Here is a 21529-nt window from a genome sequence, read left to right on the forward strand (position 1 = left end):
GTTCAGCTTTGGACATGTTAAGCTAAAGATGTCTACAAGACACTGAATTTGAGATGTCTAATAGGCAGCTGGAGATGTGAGACTGGAGGGCAATAGAGCAGGTGGGGTAGGATAGGGAGATTTGAAAATCATCTGCACAGAGTTGATAACTGAATCCATGGGGGCCCAGATCACTAAGTAGTATAGAGGGAGAAAAGAAAAGGGCCTAGGGCAGAGCCCTTTGGGTCACCTATGATTAGAGGACATGACCTGGATGAGGATGCCGCAAAGGGCAAGACTGATAAGGAGTAGTTAGATAGGTAGGAGGACCATGTGATAGTAATGGCAATTAAAGATTCCCCTGTATTGGCTTGGTTTTCAAATTGATAGTGTTAAAGCCCAGAGTTTGTTAATCCCACCTGTGGGATGGGCTTGTTGATGTGAAAAGAAAGTCCTGAACTGGGAGGAGCTGGTGATGTAGATTTGGAGAGACACAAGAGAGAGGCGGAAGATCTTTTTGGAAGCAGCACCTCGTGGAGGGAGAGAGAGGCTAAGAGAATTGCTGGTGGCCGCTTTGAATTGCCCTGGACTTTTGAGACCTGCCCCCTGAGCTGCCAAGGACTGAGGAGACATGGCTGTTTTGCTGGTACTTTGTCTGTCTGTTTTGATGTTATTTTGCCAGATTTGTCCACTGGTGAAAGACAGTCCTTTTGTTGAAGAAGTCCTGGAACCTGGCTGTTTGCTAAGAAGCCCTGAGACTGTCCTGCAGACAGAGAGTGAATACTGTCCACTGGTGAGGGACAGTACTGTTGTTGCAGGGGTCTGGAGACTGTCCTGCAGACAGAGTGAATACTATCGACTGGTGAAGGACAGTGCTGTTGTTGCAGGGGTCTGGGAACCTTTCTGTTGGTTCGGAAGCCCTGAAGAAGGATTTTCTTGTTGGATGTTTACAGAAATCCTGGGAGAGGGCTTTGCTAATGTGTTCAGGGGTTCTAGGACTGTTCTACAGACAGAGGATAAATCCATGAAGGGACTGGCAATGTATCTTATGGCCTTGCTAAGCCTTGTCTCCCCAGGAACTAAGATTGCTGAGAACTTGCCTCCTGTCAAGATGAAGAAAAGACCTCCATTTGGGTATTAAGTGCTATGTTTAAACTTGATGTAACTCTGGGGTAGATTCAATTGTGATCCAGGGGTGGGGAACTTTTGACCTTATTGTGCTCTGTGATTGACAAATGAAGGTACTTTACTTATGTTTGGAAACTAATCTCCATTTGAGAAGAGGGGTTTTGTGGTGGACCAAATGAAGGTATAGCCTAGGGGTGGAGAAGTATTTAGAACAGGGACTTTGTAATTGATTGAATGATTGGAAGGTCCTGGGGTGGGGTAGTCCTTGGAGATTATTTAATCACACTTAGTAAATGCTGTATTTTGAATGATGTCATGTTTTGATCTTCTCTGTTCTTGGTTTGTCACTGAATAAAATAGAGAGCACCTATGCTGGTATTTTGAACCTGGGAAGTTGCCTTTCCTTGGCATTACATTACAGACCATGAGAGAGTGGTGTCCTGAAAACCTAGACAGAAGACAGTATGAAGAATAGGGTTATCAGTAGCGTCAAAGGCTGCAAAGAGATAAAGAATGAGGATTGAGAAAAGGCCATTGAATTTGGCACTTGGGAGACCCCTGGTAACTTTGGATGGAGGAGGAATTAAAAGGTTTGGAAGAGCCATTGTGGGGAGTGGGACATTGAACTGATAAGGGAGGTGAATAGGATTGCCTAGCAGCAGTGAGGGCCCCGTTGAGACTGCCTAACATACATGTGTAGTGGGCCTAGTCAGAATGGTTGTGCATTTTTCTCTACCTTCATTCAACATATATGTAGGAGTGAAAGCAGTGCACAGTGGCAGTGATCCAAGGTTGAAACCTGGCAGCGCACAATTAGTGATACAAGGGGGTCATGGATTCAAGAGAAGAACAGTGTAGAGTTGAACTCCGTTACTGAAAAGCCAAGATGGAAAAGAGAGTAGCTAGTGTAGTGGTCATGGCTTGGGAGACAGCTGAGAGATTAAAAGATTAGAGGCCACAGTGTGGATGAAGACTAGGGTATGTCACGGAAGGTAGATGGAGAGGAGGACAACCAATAGATCATGGTCAGATGAGGGATTTTGGAACTTGAACATCGAGGAGGCACATTTGTGGGTGATGACTGGATCAAGGGTATGACCATCTCTGTGTGTAGCTGAAGTGGACTGGAGGAGTAGCTCATGGGAAGTGAGGAGATTGAGGAATTAAGAGATCAGAGTGTACGAGGGAAGAGTCAATATTTATGTTGAAGTCCCCTAGCACAAGAATAGGAATTAGGGAGGAGAGAAAAATTGTGAGCCAGGTACTGAACTGGCTGAGGAAGGAAGGTGAGTGACTTGGAGGTCTGTAGACAATAGCTACCAAGATTCTGACTGGGTAGTAGATATGAATAGCATGGATCTCAAACAGTGAGGTTACTCAGAGACGGAGCCAGAGGAAAAACCTGGAAGTGGCAATGGCAAGCAGAGTATTCCGACGCCCCCTTCTCACTCGGGGAGGATAGAAGAATGAGTGAAGGTGCAGCCAGGACTGGAAAGGGCAGTTAGGGACACTGCAGTATCAGAGGAAGCCAGGTCTCAGTGATTGCTAACAGATGGAAGGAAAGAAAAAGATTTAGTATGAAGGGATGCTGGTTTCTTGTGTATGTTGCCTAGGCCTTCCAGAAGACACAGTGTAGCGGGTGGATGGTGTTTGGTTGGAACTTTGGGGTGGGACAGTTGAGGGGGATGGGAATAAGGGATTGAGTGGCAGGGAATGTCGAACAGGGCTTGGACGATGACCTACAGAGGTTCAGAATAACTGGAAGGTGTAAGTATGTTCATCACTGAGCAACAAATGCTACACCTTTTGTCAAAAGCTAGTCAGGCAAGATGCAAATGCAGGGGGAGATGGAAGACATTTAGTCAGACGGAAAGCCTCATTTCTCTCCTCTTTCCTTCAAAGACTGGAGATCAGGCAGGAGATGTAGCAGCAGGAGATGGCAGGTAAACCTGCACAGCGGGAGATGGAAAGCCTGAAGTCAGAAGGAAGATCACTCCTCCTTGCACTGGAGACTCTCTACACTGAAGGAGGCAAGAGACCGGGCCGACAGGTACAGCAGGAGGTGGAAATCACCTTGGCTGTCCTCTAACAGCCTTTGGTGGGAGATGAGACAGGTGTAGCAAGGTGTGGAAATCTTGAGCCCAGGGAGAAGTCCTATTGTGGAAGATGGAAGTCAGCCTGGCCCCTTGTCACTTTCCCTTAGAGGATGTGTACAGCAGGAGATGGAAGGTTTCTGGTCAAAGGAAGGTCTCTCTGCTTTTCACCATTCCACCATGCGCCAGGCAGGCATCCTCTCTTGATACCTACAGCTCCACAGGACTTACCTTGTCCCTTTCTGGGCATCCTCCACACCTCTTCCTTCCCCTGGATTGCTGGCCACACACAGCTGAGAGATACCCCGGGACAAGTTCACCCAAAAAGGATCGCCTCTGCACAATGATAACTGATCTAAACTCAACTCCGAAACACCCATCCCATCCCAGTGATTCTGAACTCCTGGTGGACATTTTTCAAAACCAAATCTCCATTTCCCCATTGACTGCTCCTTTATTCTCACCCCTCCCAATCGCCCCATCCCTCAACCTCCCAGTTGAAAACTAGCAAACACTTCCAAAGTACTTTCTGGAAAGCCTGATAGGTAACAAACTGTATTTCATCTTAACCCTTTTGTTCCCTCTCCCAGTGAAGAGTTTGAATTCTGGGGCTAAAAACATCAAAGATTTCAATTCAAATGAAAGGATAAGCTAACTGACCAAAGGCAAGGTACAAATGAAGTCTTGTTATAATTTATTCTGAAGACTAAAGGTTTTATAAAATACATTATTAAAATTATACATACACAGGAAACGAGAATAGTACAATTTAGCAATTATGTTCTAATCCTAAGCATATCTATAACCAAAGTACTTTGCTTTCACTTAGCCCAGCTGCAGGAAGGTTGGAACCTTACAGGCTCAGTGTTTTACATAAGCTATTATAAAACTTATCTTTAAGACCTATTTAAGTAAAACTTTGGCTGAAGTTCCATCTCTGTCCAGTGGGTGGCACCACCATACTGATAAGATTTTTTCACACACTCAAGGAACCTCCATATGCATATAGGTATGCACATACACATAAATATGTCTACAATGAAGGTTTCTCAGATAAGTACACAACCCAGCAAAACATTTAGCATCACTGAACACAGAATCTCTCCTCAGAATATGAAATTCCATCTAGATTTCCATCTCACATGTGGCCAAGCCTTTATCTCATCACCAATGTACTTATCATTGTGCTTGCTTTTTTTTTAAACAAGAACAATAATTAATTACCTTCCCTTATCCTCAACTGCTTTCCATACCCTAAATATCTATAATTAATGAGGGAATATTTGATGATCAAGCAGAAGATACAGGGGGAATGCAGAAAAGACAGCACTGTAGCATCAGCTCATAAACACTACCCCACATTTCTCATTTCTTTGGCAGCTTCCCTTCTGAAGCAGTGTCATTAGTCCGTGCAGATCACATGACACTCAGGGAGCTTCTTTTAATTTCAAGTGACGTCTTGATCACATATCTGCTTGCTGTTCAAATTCCTCTGGTTTTGGAGCACAAAAACACATACAGGTGAGCAGTTCGACAACGCCCTGAGTGTCAGGGGAAGTGACGTGATGGCCTTTGTCAATGTGGTGGGATTTCCAGTGATGCCACCTGTTCTGCATTTTGTAATACAGGGAATTGAAGACATTGTTTTTCCATGGAGCCTCTGGGCCTTGAGAGGCTCGGCTCTCTCTTACTTAGTCAGCTTGGCTATGAGCAGCATCCGAAGGGGGAGGATGTCTTCAACCCATGTATTAGGTGAGTTCACCATCCTTTCCCACAGAGAGATTTCTGCTTGAGTGGAGTCCATCCAGTCTACTTCAGTCCCATAACTTTTACCTGCAAAAAGTTTCAGCATGCTCAATTTCATTTGCTAAATACTTATTGATTACTAAATACCTGCCAGTGCTGCAGTAGGCCCTGGAGAAACCAAGACAAAAGAAAAAGAACATTTCCTGCTCTCTAAGACCTTATACTCTATTAGGGAGTATTTTGTAATTATGTAAAAATGCATGTTTAAAATTAAGTTAAACACAGGTACATGTTAAACCCATATAATATACTCTCAATTATCCTCATTAATGGAGAAAAGCTTTGGCACAGATCATGGGGAAGTCACAGGAAAGCAAATTTCATCTCAGTATAGGAAACAATTTTTTTAAAAGATAATTCTACTTTTACATTTGTTTTTACATCACCTAGACTTCTCTCAGTATCTTTACCCTTCCCTTCCCAAAAAGACAAGCCTTATAACAAATTTTAAACTATTAAAAAAAAATTAAGGGGTGGCCAGGTAGCACAGCAAGTAAGAGCACTGGCCCCAGTGTCGGGATGACCTGGGGACCGAATCCAGGCTCAGACACTTAGTACCCACCCAGAAACACCTGGCCGTGTAACCTTTAGCAAGTTACTTAACCCCAATTGCTTTACAAAAAAAAAAGCATTTGAAAAAAATTCAGTAGAACCAATCAAAACACATTGAAAAAAATCTCACATTATATGCAGTGTTCCATACTTATTCCATAACCTCCTCCCCATCTTGCATGGAGTCAAGGTGGGGGAGAAGGGTAAAGAATTCTGTAATAATTAACTGGGGATAGAGTTGGGACCTGGGATTTCATCAATCAAAGGAACTCCACTCTTCCCATGCAGGTCACTACCTTCCTTCTCTGCAACCTACCAGGATCACTGAATCAAAAAGTTCCAAGGGCTCATACTGGTCACTGAGTACAGTCCCCTAATTTTATAGATGGGGCAACTAAAGCCCAGAGTGGTTAAGAGACTTGCCTAAGGCCCTATGTGTAGTAAGAAGCAGAGGCGGTATGCAAACCCAGGTCACTGATCACCAAATTCAATGTTTTTTTCCATTACAGGGGATAGGGATGTAGTCTGTGATTTAACAGATACAGGGAATGCCAGGGTGAAAACACATTAATTGGAGGCTGAACTAGATGGTCTCTTCTGTACTTTCTAACTCAGGTTTTATCCTTGTAAGCAACACAAGAAGCTTTAGTGGCCCACTGTGTTAGACCCGGAGTCTGGGGTTCAAATCCTGTCTCAGACATTTATTAGCTATGTAATCTTGGGGAAGTTGCTTAACCACTCTCAGATACAGTTTCTTCATCCGTAAAATAGGGATAACAATAGTACCTACCTTCCATGGTTGTTGTGAGGCTAAAATTAGATAATTATAAAGCACTCTGCAAATCTTAAAGTGCTATATAAAAGTTATTGTTATTATAATTATTACTGGGGGGGGCGTAACATTTATTTTCCCTGTAAATTAAAGTTCTCCTTACCACCTGACCCTTTATATATTTTATATATTTCATGAATATTGGAATTTGGAAAGACTAAGAAATTGTGTTCATCAAATGCATCATTTTATAGGTAAGGAAAGAGGTCAAGAAGGGTGAAATGACCTAAGGTCACCAACCCATTAATGGCAGAGCTGGGATGAAAACCTCAGCCTTCTGATTTCTAGTTTAGGTCTATTTTTATAATGATTTCATTCCTTCCACATCTCACTTATTTCATCGCTTCTGTGGTTTCTACCGCAAGTCACTTTCTCCCCAATTTTCCATGCTCACTCAAACAGTCCTACACCTGGCTTCCAACAGCCCTTCTACTTTAGTAAAATGAACTTAACTGAGACCAAGATGACAAACACACCAGTTTCTTCATGCCCTGCCTATGAAGATATAAACACTCTTTATCAAGAGAGAAGAAGATGGAGAAAGAATTTATTTTCCCAATAATTTTAGAATATTTGCAACCAAAATTCCACACAAATAAAACTATATGAAAGAATACTGAATTTAGAAAGGACTTGGGTTCACATTTTAGTTTTGCTAAATGCAAATTTTAGCTGTGTTACCTTGGATAGAATACTGAGCCTCTCTAGGCTTCAGTTTTTTTTCATCTATAAAATGAGAGAATGGACTAGATGATCTTTAAGGTCTGTTGCAAATCTTAATTTTGTATGTGTATCTATTATGTATATACATGTGTATCTATACACACATATGTATAAAAATAAATGAAAGGAAGGAACAAATGAAGGAAGGGAAGGAGGGAGATAAGAATGGTTAGAGGAAGAAAGGATAGAAAGAAGGAAAGAAAGACAAAAAATGAAGGAAGAAAAAAAAGAAAAAAGTAGTTAAAAGGAAAAAAAGAGAGACATATACAGAAATTTCTAGCTTGTGGTGAGCAAAACTTGATCTCACTTCTTTTTATTTCAGGGGAGAATGTTAAAAAATCCCATGGGGCTCATTCCCCAAATGATAAATGGCCAAAGGATCTGAACAGGCACTTCTCGGAGGAAGAAATCAAACCTATCAATTAGGCATATTAAAAAATGTTCTATATTAGTGGTCTGAAACTCAAATAGAAACAAATCCCTGCAGCTATATGTTGACTCAGAAACCACAAATTAACATTATCTATGTTGTAAAATATATTTATTAATTTTGATAAACATTGCCTATTTACATTTTAATCTGGCTGCAATCAGGAGTTTCATGGAGCCACATGAACTTGACACCTCCACTTTAAATCATTAATAACTGGGAAAATGCAATTTTAAACAATTCTGAGGTACCACCTCAAACCCATTAGGCTGGCAAAGCTGATGAAAAAGAAAAATGACAAATATCTAAAAGCTGTGGTAAAAATGAGTATATTAATGCACTGTTGGTGGAGCTGTGAACTGATCTGGTTATTCTGAAAAGCAATTGTTCAAAAAAGTTATTAAATTATACATCCCCTTTGATACAGCTATAGCACTCGTAGGTCTACAGCCCAAAGAGATCACAGAAAGCAGAAAAGGACTGATACTTTTGCTTTTTTTCTTTTGAGGGGGGAAGGCAGGGCAATTGGGGTTAAGTGACTTGCCCAAGGTAACACAGCTAGTAAGTGTTAAGTGTCTGAGGCTGGATTTGAACTCAGTTCCTCCTGACTCCAGGGCTGGGTATTCTATTCACCGCACTAGCTAGTCGACCAGAGAACTGATATTTTTAGAAAAATATTTATAGCAGCTCTTTTCATGGTGGCAAAGAATTGGAAACTGAGGGTCTGCTTATCAATTGGGGAAATGTCTGAGCAAGTTATGATAATATGTATGTGATGGAATGCATGGTGTCACAAGAAAAAATGAAGGGCATGGTTTCAGAGAAACTAAGGAAGTTTATATAAATTGATGCAAAGTGAAATAAAGAACCAGGAGAACAATTTAAGGAATAATATTAGTATTATAAAGACAATCAACTCTGAAAGTCTTGGGAATTCTGATCAACACAATGACCAACCATGATTCCAGAGGACTCATGAGAAAACGGGCCACCTGCCTCCTAAAAGAGAGGTGATGGATTCAAAGTGTAGATAGACACACACATACAATTTTTTAATTTATATTTTGACATGAACAATCTGGAAATGTTTACATGACTATACATATGTATAATAGGGGATTTTGTTTTTCTTGCTTTCTCAATGGAAGGGAAGGAGGTAGGGGAAAGATAAATTTTCATTTAAAATTTAAAAAAAATAGAAAATAAAAATGAATTTTGATAAATCATGAGCTCAATGAAGTTCCTAGCTCATGTTAAGATGCAAAATATAAGAAGTCATACCTGTTCCAAAGCCTATACGTAGTCCTCCCAAAAACTGATTAGTTAATTTGTGGTGGTCCCAGACGGTCAGCTCTACACAGGCTTCTTTTAAATCTCCAGGCCTAAAACCATCATAGACCATCGTGTGGTTGAAGATAGGATTGGTTGTTTTTCCTACAGCCCTTGTCTTCTGACGACTTTTCCTACTTGTATCTGGTAGGATGGTGCTTTAAAGAGAAATAATATAATGAGGCCACATTTCATAAGTCAATGTGTTTGTATCCTTTCTACTCACAATACAGCTATATAACTCAGTACAGGTATATAGTACTGGAGGAAAGGTTGGACAAGGGGCCAATTATGACCTTTTCAAAAAGGAAAATATAGTTACTTCTTAATTATCTATGAAAGAGGAGGGAATCAATGGTTTACAAAAATCAATGAACAAGCATTTATGAACAGGCACCATACTAGCATTAGGCACACAAAGTACATGCTTCAAATGAGTAAGATGACTCTCCCCACCCCCATTTCTTATTTCCATTATATTTTACTTAAGCTAATAGTAAAATGTATTTATTTTCCCTAAGTGCACCCTGGCAGGGTTGAGAGGGCAGATGCTGTGAGCATGCTAATGGGCCAATATCCTCAAAAACAAATAATCCTCAAGGGTAAACTTTGACATATAGTTAGTAGAAAGTTGACTATATAGGAAAGTGCTAGTGAAACCTGTTTCCAAAATCACCTTCTCTCTTGCCAACTTTAGTGCTAAATAAAGTCTTGTGCATACATACTTCACTACCTTTCAACTACCTCTTTAACCTGTGGTCTACAACATCACCATGTAGAAAAATAAAGCCGCCCACCCAAACCTGTTCTACAACAGCCCCAAGGGGAGAGCAACCCCGAGAGGGACTTTACCATTTGACAAAAGAATTCAGGTGGTTTCCCCGGAGGTGGGGTAAGTCAATGCATTCCTTCACCCAGATGTGCACTTCTCCAGTTGTACCAAGTTTTTTACCTGCAACATTAAAATGACAGAAAAATCACTCTCAAAAATCTCTGCCTGACAGTTTTCAGAGGAATAAATTAAAGCTATTTATAGTCATATGAAAAAGTGCTCTAAATCACTATTGATTAGAGAGATGCACATCAAAACAATTCTGAAGTACTCCATCATACCTCTCAGATTGGCTAACACAACAAAACAGGAAAATGATAAATGTTGGAGAAGATGTAACAGAGTTGGAACTCTAATTCATTGTTGGTAGAGCTGTGAGCAGATTCAACCATTCTGGAGAGCAATCTGGAACTATGCCCAAGGAGCTATAAAAATGTACAAGCCCTTTGACCCAACAATATCACTTCTAGGGCTGTATTCCAAAAAGATCATACAAATGGGAAAAGGACCCACATGTACTAAAATATTTATAGCAGCTCTCTTTGTGGTGGCCAACAACTGGAAATTGAGGGGATGCCCATCAATTGGGGACAAGTTGTGGTATATGAATGTAATGGAATGCTATTGTGCTATAAGAGATGATGAACATCCTGACTTCAGAAAAACCTAGAAAGGCTTATTATATGAACTGATGCTAAGTGAAGTGATCAGAACCAGGAGAACATTGTACAGAGTAACAGCCACAGTATGCAAGGACTGACTTTGATAGACTTAGTTCTTCTCAGCAATGCAAGGACATAAAACAATTCCAAAGGACTCGTGATGGAAAATGCCATCCACATCCAGAGAAAGAATTATGGAGTCAGAATACAGGGCAAAGCAGACTATTTTCTTTTTTGTTTTGTTTTTGTCTTTTTCATTGTTTCTCCCATTCATTCTAATTCTTCTATACAACATGACTAATATGAAAATATTTTTAATAGTAATGTATATATAAGAGCCTATATCAGATTGCATGCCATCTTGGGGAGGGGAGAGGGGGAAAATTTTAAATTTATGAAGTAAATATTGAAAACTAAAAATAAATAAACATAAAATTAAAAAAATAATCCCTGCCTGACTTTACTGCTTCTGATAGCTCTGGCTCACAGTCAGTGTCTAGTTTAGTCAAAATATTCTACAGTCTTTTCTCCCAGAATTCACAATCTTATTAACAGCTTCTATTCCCTCTCTAATATGGCCCCAGGGAAGGGAATACAAATTTAATACAACCCCACAAATATTTAATAAGGGGGCACTATTCACAGGGCACTGGGAATACAAAGCAAAGTGATTAAGATTTCCTACCCTCAAGGATAATTATATTATGATATATATAAATATTCATATTTATATCATTATATATAATATACATAATATATTATAATATATTGGAATACTCTCATAGAGAAAATTTTTTTAAATGACCCTTGTGTAATGTTAATGGAATTTGAAGATCTTCCATGCCCCTTTGTATTTGCAAATAAGCAGGTACTTAGCACCTTGTTTCAAGTTAACATCTTGTTTAAGCTATTTAATTAACACAGAAGTAGTTAACACCTTGGGAGGAAGTTGCTGATATAACAGGAAGGGGCAGAACAGGGAGGAGCCAAGGCATATAAAAGGAAAAGCTCCAGCTGGGAATGGCAGAATTTCCTGGGGTAAGCATCTAGAGGCTGGAGCTTCTGCTGATACCTTTCCTTTGGGAATTTCTGTTGAGAACTTCCAAGAACCAGGCTGAGGAACTACGGTGAGTGAGAGAGGAGGATCCCTGCTTGAGGGAGCCTGTTTTGTTGCAAAGGCTTGGAAATGTGGGTGTTAACTGCATTAACCATGTGTACCAACTTCATGGCTACTGTAATGACTTTGGCTTTCTGGTTCTGGGACTTGGTTTTCTGGCATTTGAATAAAGGCTTTGGTTCTGCCCTCCATGTGGAGAGTCTGCTACATTTTGTGATTCACAACTATACCAGCATATTCATAACCACTGTGGGTATTGTGAATATTGCATTATTGGTACACCTTATTGCTCTGTGTCCCTCTGTGGTGACTACAATAAAGGACCTTGGAAAAGTAGACACTGATTTCAAAAAGGAAATCTATTCTTTAGGACTGGTTCACATGTTCACTAGCAGAAAGCAATCCAGTACAGCAACAAATGACTTTAAAATCAACAAGTGTATGAAATGAGATTATAATTAGCTCTACAAGAAGTCATACTGGAGAAGGCCCACTGGAGTTCAAGTTCACCATTCCATTTTCTTTCTGTACTACAGCTGTGTGGCATTATACAGATTCCCTGCTGTTCAATTATTTTGCCATTTAAACTAGACTTCAAAGGTGATTAAGAAAAAATTTTTTTTTAATTTAGGTTTTGATTTTTTTTTAAAAAGGAGTATCAAAGAATAGAGGCATCATATGACCTTATCCAAGCTGCATGTCTCAATCCTCTTACAGGAGGCATGCCAGGTGTGAAGATGGGAGGTGGCATAGGGGGCTGCCCACCTGGGGGAGGGAGGGGAAGAACAGTCTAAGTTGGAGGCAATCTCGGAGGTGGAAAACTGGGATTGTGTGTTGATGGTGGCCATTTTGGACACAAGTTGCTAGGGAGCCTGGAACAAAATTCAATACCGATCAGATGTTATTAATTTAGTCCAAATGCATTTTCCAATTACCTTACGGTAGGAAATCATGCTATCATACATGGCTTAAATACAGCTGAACAAAATGAAGTGGAACTTACTTTCTTAACATAGCCTACTCTTTGTTCCCATCCTAGCTAGGTGTAAAGTCAGCTCTTCCACTTGTGAATCTCTGATTTATAAACTTTATTTTTGACATTTAAAAAATTCTGTGTTTTGAAAAGACATTAAGTATTACATCCAAAACGGATAAACGAAGAAATGTTAGGTCCTTTATTTACAATCTCCTCAAAGCTAACTCAGCAATATTTTAAAGGCATAGCACAGCAAATATAAAAGGTTCACCACTGATTAAAAAAAAAATACTACACAAAAATTTCCTATATCACAATGTTTGCCGAGTAGAAATGCATAAAAATAATCAAAATGAAACAACAAAGTCAAGATTTGCTCTCATCCAATGTCTTTCTCTGGGTTTTACTCTGCAGCATCTTCTTCTTGCTGCTGTTTCTTCCAAAGTTTGGCCTTGGCTAGCAGTTTGAAGTTGGGCTGGGTTGCTGCATCTTCTGGAAATATATAGTGGCAGTACTCTTCCCAGCCAGCATCAGATCCATCTTCTGCCTGTACTTCTCTTCTTAACTTTCTCTGGCATGACTTTGTCCACTCTCTCTTTTTGAGATTCTGTTCCAAATTCATCTTCAAAGTTTTGCCGGAATTCTAATAACATGAGTCTTTCTTCCTTCTCTTCACTGTTTATCATAATTTTGTTGGTTTCTTCATCAATTTCTCTGCATCGAGTTAACGCTTCTTCATTTCCTGCAGATAGCTCAAATTGGGCAAAACTGATCCATACCTTGACATGTTGTGTTCGCTGCAGCAATGTCCAATAGAGACTTCTTGTTTTTTCAAATTCTTCTAGTTTGGTTTCAAAATCAATGTAGGATTTCCAAAGCACCTCTGGCATGTCTAAACTCAGCTGGCCAACAGCTAACTCACAGATCGCCCAGGCTCTCTCGATATCTCCAAGAATTGTCTCTAACTTAGCAAATTTGATCCATGATGTGCAATTTTCTGGGGCAAATTTCAGGAACTTTTCATAAAGTTTCCAACTCCGGTCAAATTCTTGAAACTACAGCTCCAACTCAATGTAGACTTTAAATAATTTGTTTTTGGGACACTTGCCAATAGAAGTTCCCAAAGCTCTTCTGGCAAATGGTAGGTTTTTCTGTCATATTTCAAACTGGGCACACAGTAGCCACATTTTAGCAAATGTAAACTTTTTGTGAGGAATCAATTTGAGACAAGCTTGATATACCTGTCTGGATTCTTTGCCTCCAACTCTTCATAAAGTACATAGCTAATCCAGAGGTATAAATACCACTTCCAGTGCCTCTTCTCTTGGATTGGTGGCACGTTGGTGATGGCCCTTTCATACACCTCTCTCACAGTGTCTGGTTCCTCTGCATTCCTTTCCACCAATTTCAAATAATCAAACCAGGCATCATAATTGTATGGATTGGCCTTCACCTCCTTTTCATACTGGAATCTCCACTTACTCATGATGATGTCTTCAATACCTCGCCTATCCCCAAATTTCTTTTCAAAGATTGTGTAATTTTTAAAGAGCTTTTGGGCTGCTTACTTTGAAATGTTATCTAGGGCATATTTATAGATCACTCACGCCCTTTCAAATTCTTTCTGATTTTCTTCAAATTCTGCAAAGGCCACATAGATATGTTCATTCATGTGCTCCTCTCCAAAGAATTCTACAGCTCTTTCATATACTTTCCTTGCATGAGCAAAGTAGCCATGTTTTTCTTCAAAGTGAGCATACTTGATCCAGTTCTTAACATCAGGGTACACTAGGACAAGTCTTTGGTAAATGCCACATACCCAATCTACCTCTTTATATCTCAGTTCAAGGTGGTATAGGAGTGCCAGGCATGCTCCTCAGGCTGCCATTCCATCCAGCGTTCAAATATTTGCCAGGCTCCTGCAATGTTTCCTAATATCTGCTCCATGCAAATATATTTGTGCCAGAACTGGTTGACCAGGGGAAGAGCTGTGATGGCCTGATCCCAGACATTTCGGGCATGGTTTACTTGTTGATTCTTCATTTCCATTTCTGCATATCTTAGCCAGAGAGTGATGTTTTGGTAGTCGACATCTAAGGCATGCTTTGAATTTCTTTCTGCCTCTCTTGCCATTGGGCATATTTTAAGCAGTTACTAATCACAGTTCTATTCCTCCTTATATTGTCCTCAAAAGTCTTTCTTTTCCTTAATTTGTAATCATTTAATTCTTCTTCATCTGTGATCTTCTGTAGAGGAGGTGGTGGCAGAAACTCAAGCTCCCTTTCTTTAGATTCCCTTAAAAGCTGTTCTGCAGTGATCTGTACTTCAGCAGGGGCTTTATTTTTGACCTTCACCACTTTGGGGATGCACTGCCTTCCAGCTATAGTGAGGACTGCCATGTTTTGGTGGATGGGTCAGAGATACCTTCAGGGCTTATCTTCAGAGCTGGCTCCAATCCATAGGTATATTCTTTTTTTTTTTCTTCTTGCCTTTTGGAGGGCAATTGGGGTTAAGTAACTTGCCCAAGGTTACACAGCTAGTTTTTTTGTGTTAAGTGTCTGAGGCCGGATCCAAACTCAGGTCCTCCTGACTCTGGGGCCAGCGCTTTACTCACTGCACCATCTTGCTGCCCCCATAGGCATCTTCTTTAAGCTCCCCAAGACTGCCCTGACTCAATCAAGAAATTGAGGTCAATGGTCTCTCTTTTACAGCAACCAAGATGTCAATGGAACAGGGAAAGTCTCTCTCAGTCTCCTTTATATCCAGGTCTGCCTCCCTGACAGCAATTGCTGGGACCTCCCCTGACAAGTGAACAGCAATCCTGATTGGTGGGTATTTAATGAGGTGGTGGGCTAAAGAGTTCACAACTCCTCCTGGTAGGGGGAGGGGTGTGAACTGACATTCAAGCAGCCCCTAGCAATATGGGCAAAGGAAACCATTCCATTCAGGATTTCTCTGGCTAACTTTCTCCTTTGCAAGCCAGTCACCCCAACTTTGAGGAAGGGAGCAAGGATGCCTGGGTCATTGCTAGTAGTATGGACTAGCTCAGTTGGCTTGGGAGGGGCTGGAAGGGATGACACTCCTCAACTAGAATGAGCCCTGGGGGGCTTCTCTTTAAGCTAGCAAAAGAGATAGCCCTTTGTATCAAGAAGGGAATATTACAAATTAATACGAATTTTCCTCAGTGAAACAGAACAAACCCTCAGTGAACTTGGCTAGCAAAAGCCATGATGTTTCTGGATGACAAGAGAGTTGAAAGAAAGGCTCTCTATTATACTAAAGGAGGAGAGAGGTGTGAACCCTGCCAGACACCCAGACACACACACACACACACACACACACACACACACACTTCAAATGGTGTTGGTGGGTTCTCATTCCATGAGATCAGCTGCAGTGTTAAAGAATATTATAATTTATGTCCTTGTCCATTTCTCTTTTTCATATCAACAATTCTTTTAGATCAACTTGTGGTTGTAGAGTAACCCCCTGAGCTTTATCTTCAGCCTGGACCTGATCTCAGGGCCCTGCAGGCCACAGGAGGAGTTTCTTTCCTGGGGTCTCCAATTAAAGATTAGTATGGAATACAGTGACCCAGAAATCCAAATTGGGTCAGTGGACCTCCTGGGACTGAGCAGGGTCAAAAGAAATGAGTCTTCTCCCCTTTCTCCACCCCCTCCCCTATTCTAGATTTCAGTAAGAATAAAAGCCCATGACAAGAAAAGGAATCTCTAAATCTCCCTCTGTCCCACAGTACAGACTTGAGTAAGCCATTGATTTTACTTAATCTTAAACAGTGTCTGGTTCCTCTACATGCCTTTCCCAAGCTAAGTAATTACTAAGAAAGAACATCTTAATGGATTTTTGAGGGGTTTATCCCACATAGTATCAGTAATCCCAAATTTACTCTTGTTTCTCCAAAGTCAAACCCAACAAAATATTTAGATTGCAAGTTAGGTCACCCAGGCCTCTCCTTTCGGGGTTCTACCTGAGAATCTCTGGTTCACAAACTGTCTGTTCTAGCTAGGTGTGAATCTAGCGCCTTCCACTTGTGTGTGAATCTCTAAGCACTCAGATTTAGGCATTACAGGACCTTCTACCATATCACCAGCAGAAATTAAACAAATTCATAACCATGTCCAAATAGCAAGACTCAAAACATTTTCTCAGATAAAACAGTGAAGAATTTTTTGAATCATTATAAACCTAATGAAATGAAATACACTTAACAAAATAGTTAGCAGCTTTTAGATAACTCTTTATCGACTAAGTCTATAACCTAACAGTATCTAAATTACAAGAGAAGTTATTTTTCAAACTATATGTTGGTGTTACTAATGCAATTATTTGAACATTAACAGCACTAGGAAATACATATATACATCTTTACCAGTTTGAATTCACAACTGTTATTACTGGGTTGGCTTCAAAGGATGCTGTGCTAAGTATCATAAGTCACTAATGTTAAAAATTCCTCACTCTATAGACAAGAGCTTCTTACAATGATCCTGAAAGATGGGTGGGAATGACTACCAGATATTTATCTCACTTCACTAACAAGAGACTGAGAAGTCAAAGTTTCAGAAAATTCCTAGGGCCTTATTGTATAATGGGTAGGGATAGGAATCGAATCTTTTCACTTCAGAATTTCTAGTCCTCAACTAAAATGAAATCACTGGCCTCATACCTGAGCACGAGGCTAGATCTCAAAGTCTCAAAATACTGACACTTTGTTCAGATGTTGATCTGCTGCCAGAGTTCAGCACTCATCACTATTTCTCAAACCTAATTACTTCAAACTGTAAGCAGGATTGGTAAAAATCTTACTATCCGATATATTGTGAAAGTCTTTTTTAAAAGATATTTACATCAGTTTTTTATAATTAAATTTATAAACAGGAGAATCAAAGGCTGCCTGATCACAACTGACCCACTCAAAATGAAACCAGAATTCAGTTGATTACACCTGAATCTATTTTCCCAATCACAGAATGTCTAAGTAATAATCTTAATTATTCAACATTTTTCTTTTTGAGGATCAATTATTTCAAGCACTTCCTAAAGCCTATGGTTTTTCAGCTAATCCAGGTTAAAAACTGAAAGCACTAATTCCTCCTTTTAAACTACTACCATAATTCTCCTAATAGGGGAGCTTCTTTAAAAACCACATTCTGATTCAAAACAAATCAAATCTGAGTTTCACAACTGCTGGTGGTAACATGTAAAATCTCAAACATTTCTGGCAGAGTTTCAAGATTGAGAACTTACTGTTATCACTCAGTTCATTCTTAAAGACATATGGTGAGACTATACTTTTTATTATTTTCCTTCAAACTACTCAAAGAGCTTGACCAAATTGTTGTCCCAATTTTCTCACTTGTCAGTCTCATAATACAATCCCCTGAAATGGAGCTCAAGAAATTCCAGCCACCAAATAAAAAAGATACCTGAAATTCCCCTATCATTCTTCTTGCAAAAAATATCCTCAAACCTTTCTCAACATGCTTACATTTTCTTCCTGTAATCTGTCTCCTATGTGTGCACACACACGTGTATGTATACGTGTGTACACACATGCAGTATGTGTATGTATGTATGTGTACATACATACATATACACATATATATCCCTCCACTTGTCTGGAAAATCACATCTTCCTTCCTTCCTTGATATTCTCCTCTTAAACATTCATTTTACTCACTCAATTCCTACATTCTTTACATTCAACCTTATCTCAGAGTATATTTACTCCATGAATTTCTTATAATTTTAGCACATATTATTGTTAAGCAAACCCAATGACTTACTCAAATCTTTATTTTCCCAGTTATATAGGAAATTTCAACTCAGGTGACCTTTTCCTTTAAATTTACCTATCATTACTAAACCCTATTGCTTGATTGGTCATAATACAAGTATTTTCTAGGAGATCAAATCTCTTCTCTCATTCTCCCAAAAGGGGACAGAAACCTGAACTACCTATTCCTAGTCACACTATATTCAAGATGTTTGTGGGATAAATCCCTCAAAAATCCATTAAGATGATCTTTATTTGTAATTACAAAAAACCTTAGGGAGTCCTGAAGTAGCTTATACCCCTCCTGAGGCATGGGAGTGGGGTCCAGAGTTCCCTCAGCCTACTAGTTAGCATCTTGAAAAAGACTTCACTGTTCAATTGATACTTGAGGTCTGGCATGTCCTTTATAAAGATCAACTCAAAGCATTTTTTTTCAAATTAAAGCACAATTCCTCTCTTCTCTTATCTATTTTCTTTTTTTCTTTTTTTTCTTAAAGCAATTGGGGTTAAGTAACTTGCTCAAGGTTACATGGCCAGTTATTTCTGGGTCTGGTGCTAAGTGTCTGAGCCTGGATTGGATCCCAGGTCATCCCGACTCTGGGGCCAGTGCTCTTACTCACTGTGCTACCTGGCTGCCCCCTCTTCTCTATTTTCCATCCTATCTCTTCTCTATTCTTCATTTTTCTGATTCTGTAGAAAGCTAATATTCTCTTTTAAATCAAAAGAATTTTCAAATTCTGAACTTCTTCAACAAAGAGTTCTTACAAGAATAACATACATAAGGCCACTATAGAGAAACCTTGATCAAAGTATACCTTAAAGAACAATTTTTTTTTGCAAAAAATTATTTTTGCAATTTTAAACATACTGCCCAGATTTCAGATACTGAGTGAGCAATTGTAGGGAACACAATACCATCAGAGAACAAAGAATTGTAGCCCTAAATTTGTATAAAGATCTCTTCTCATTAGGTTTACAAGGGGATTTAAACACACAGAAAAGGAGTTGTTTACAAAAAAGAAAAAGGAACCCAGGAAAGCCAAGCTAGAGGACAATTTAGGAAGATGTTGAAGCTATTATGAAACCCCCAACAACATTTAAAATTTAAAGGCTTCATTATTAAATGAATGTCTCTCCAATCTTAAGGCTAATGTGGGGTTAGGACCTCAGGTTCAGAAAGAATAAAAAAATTTTCTCCCAAACCAATAAATTTCATGAATTTCAAAGTTCCTTTATTAAATAATCTTCCCCTTTTCATGAACCAGGAAAGGGCTGACATTTAAAATCCAGTTTTGTGGCCAAGAAGCCAAACAGTTCTCAAGATTCATACTGAACACAGTCTACAAATTTTAGTTTGGGGATCCAATTACATCCAAATTTATAGACCTTTAGAATTCAAGATCATTTCCTAATTAAAGTTTCAGTCTCAAAACTAGGAAGAAAACACACCCTCTAGCTGCTGCTTCTCTCAAAAAAATTTTCTTTCTACACAGCTTCAGTTAGTTAGATAGCATTTGTTAAGATTACCTTATCAGTACAAGGGGTAGATAATTCAAGTTCTAAAACAGGTGGAAAAGAGGGGGTGGAAAGGATCACCTGGAGAGAAATTGGTGCTAAGATCTTGGGGTCTAGGGAAAATAAAAACCATCTTTGAGATGCACAGCCCTTCCCTGTGCCCCTTCCTTAGGAAACTATTTCCAGCTGACAAGGCAAAGTAATTAGATAAGGGAGCAGGAGCTGAGGGAAGAAAGGGAACTGGAGAAGAAGGGGTTAAGGCAGGCTAGAAATCTGGAGACTAGATCCAAAAAGTAGCAGGTCAAAGGAGTGGGGAAGAAGGTAAAGGAACAGAGAACGAATTGAGCTAAAGACTGAGCTGATGCCATCAGATGACTTGAATTTTAATGCCTGGATCGGTTTGGGCTTCTGTCTGCTATAATAAGCCTTAAAGCCTTCAATTTCTGATAATTAAAAGACATATATGGGGACCACAATGATTCCCCAGCTGGATTAATTGTTTTAGACCAAATATCACAGAACTGAACTTTTTGCTCTTTTATTCCCCCCGTGGCACATTGGGGAACTCTCCCTCATCCCATGCAATAAGGACTTTTTCTAAGGAAGTAGTTCCTTTTGGCACACTTTGTTTTCACTATTTTGTAAATGTGTGTGTGTATACATATGTATGTTATATATGTACAGATATGTTACAGCAATATTATTCAAAGAATAACTGTCAACAAACAAGTTATTCTGGGTGCTACTAATCAGATCCACTATAAAGGATCTATGAAGGAAGATGTTATCCACCTCCAGAGAAGTAAGCATAATATGGTTAAAAATAGATTACCAAATGTCACACTACAAGAAAATTTAGAAACATATTAATATTCAAAATATCAAGAATTTAAATTCATGGAACAAACTTTTTTTTCAGAAATGATTTTCTTTGGGGTATCCAAATGGAAAGAATGAGAATAAGTACTTCCCTTCTGCATGCTGGGTAGATAAACTGTGAAGACTCTATAGGCAAACACACTTAAGAGTCAACCACAGGAAGGCTAGGAGGGAATGACCTGTGATGACAGAAACAGGAAAGTAATGAAGTGCATCTTAACTTCTCTGCCCTCCTAGGTCCATGTTTATGTGCTGTAGGCAGAGATGGATGAAATGGGGGATTGAGATATACTTGAGTACTTCAGTAGGGAGATGTGTCACTTTTCACTGGCAAATGCCTATAAGGTCTAGGGGGACTTGGGGACAAAGGTGCTTTCCTTTTCTTTGGAAGAAAAAGCCCTAGTGCCTAACTATCCCTAAATGCTCTCTTTTTTTTTCATCTAACCACCATTTAGGAACAGTATCCTAAGCCTGATGGCAGTTAAACCATCTTCATGGAAGTCCTGTCTGCAAAGCAGACTAGTCCTTGCGATCAACTCCACATACTGAAACCATCATAACCCTTTTGTTAAGATGAGAAGCATTAATAACGATTCGGGAGGTATTTTTTCTAACCATTTAACAATTTAGTTTCTTAATTAGGTACCTAAAGAGTAAATAACTCGATGATTTACTATACAATTCTAATTGCAAAATACAGCCCTGTAATGGTCAACAATTTTATTTATAAAGAAATGGAATAAAGAAGGGAACAACAGACTAGGGTAAATTATCTCACATAAAAGAGGCAAGAGAAAACTGTTACAAAGGAGGGGAAGAGCAGGAAGGTGAAAGGGAATGGGACAACCTGATTCTCACTGAATTTGGCCCAAGGAGGGA

At 39.5% G+C, this 21529-nt stretch overlaps 1 protein-coding gene and 1 pseudogene across 13 annotated transcripts in view; both read right to left on the bottom strand.

The window, feature by feature from the left end:
* Positions 1–3877: 3877 nt before the first annotated feature.
* The window catches only part of SYTL2 (synaptotagmin like 2), a 157248-nt gene continuing 139596 nt past the window's right edge, over positions 3878–21529 (bottom strand). For all 13 annotated transcript variants that reach the window (XM_069071003.1, XM_069071005.1, XM_069071006.1 and 10 more), the window contains 3 exons: positions 9725–9824; positions 8825–9030; positions 3878–5033 (listed from right to left, as the gene is read on the bottom strand). In XM_069071003.1, coding sequence (XP_068927104.1) covers positions 4888–5033; positions 8825–9030; positions 9725–9824 — 452 coding nt within the window. In that variant the 3' untranslated portion in view covers positions 3878–4887. The remainder of the gene's footprint in view (positions 5034–8824; positions 9031–9724; positions 9825–21529) is intronic.
* On the bottom strand, positions 12839–14858 carry LOC138148199 (crooked neck-like protein 1; annotated as a pseudogene).

This window comes from Petaurus breviceps, unplaced genomic scaffold (genome assembly GCF_028583685.1).
Source record: "Petaurus breviceps papuanus isolate PSGF00001 unplaced genomic scaffold, PetGlider_PUasm1.0 90823, whole genome shotgun sequence".
NCBI classification, from domain to species: domain Eukaryota; kingdom Metazoa; phylum Chordata; class Mammalia; order Diprotodontia; family Petauridae; genus Petaurus; species Petaurus breviceps.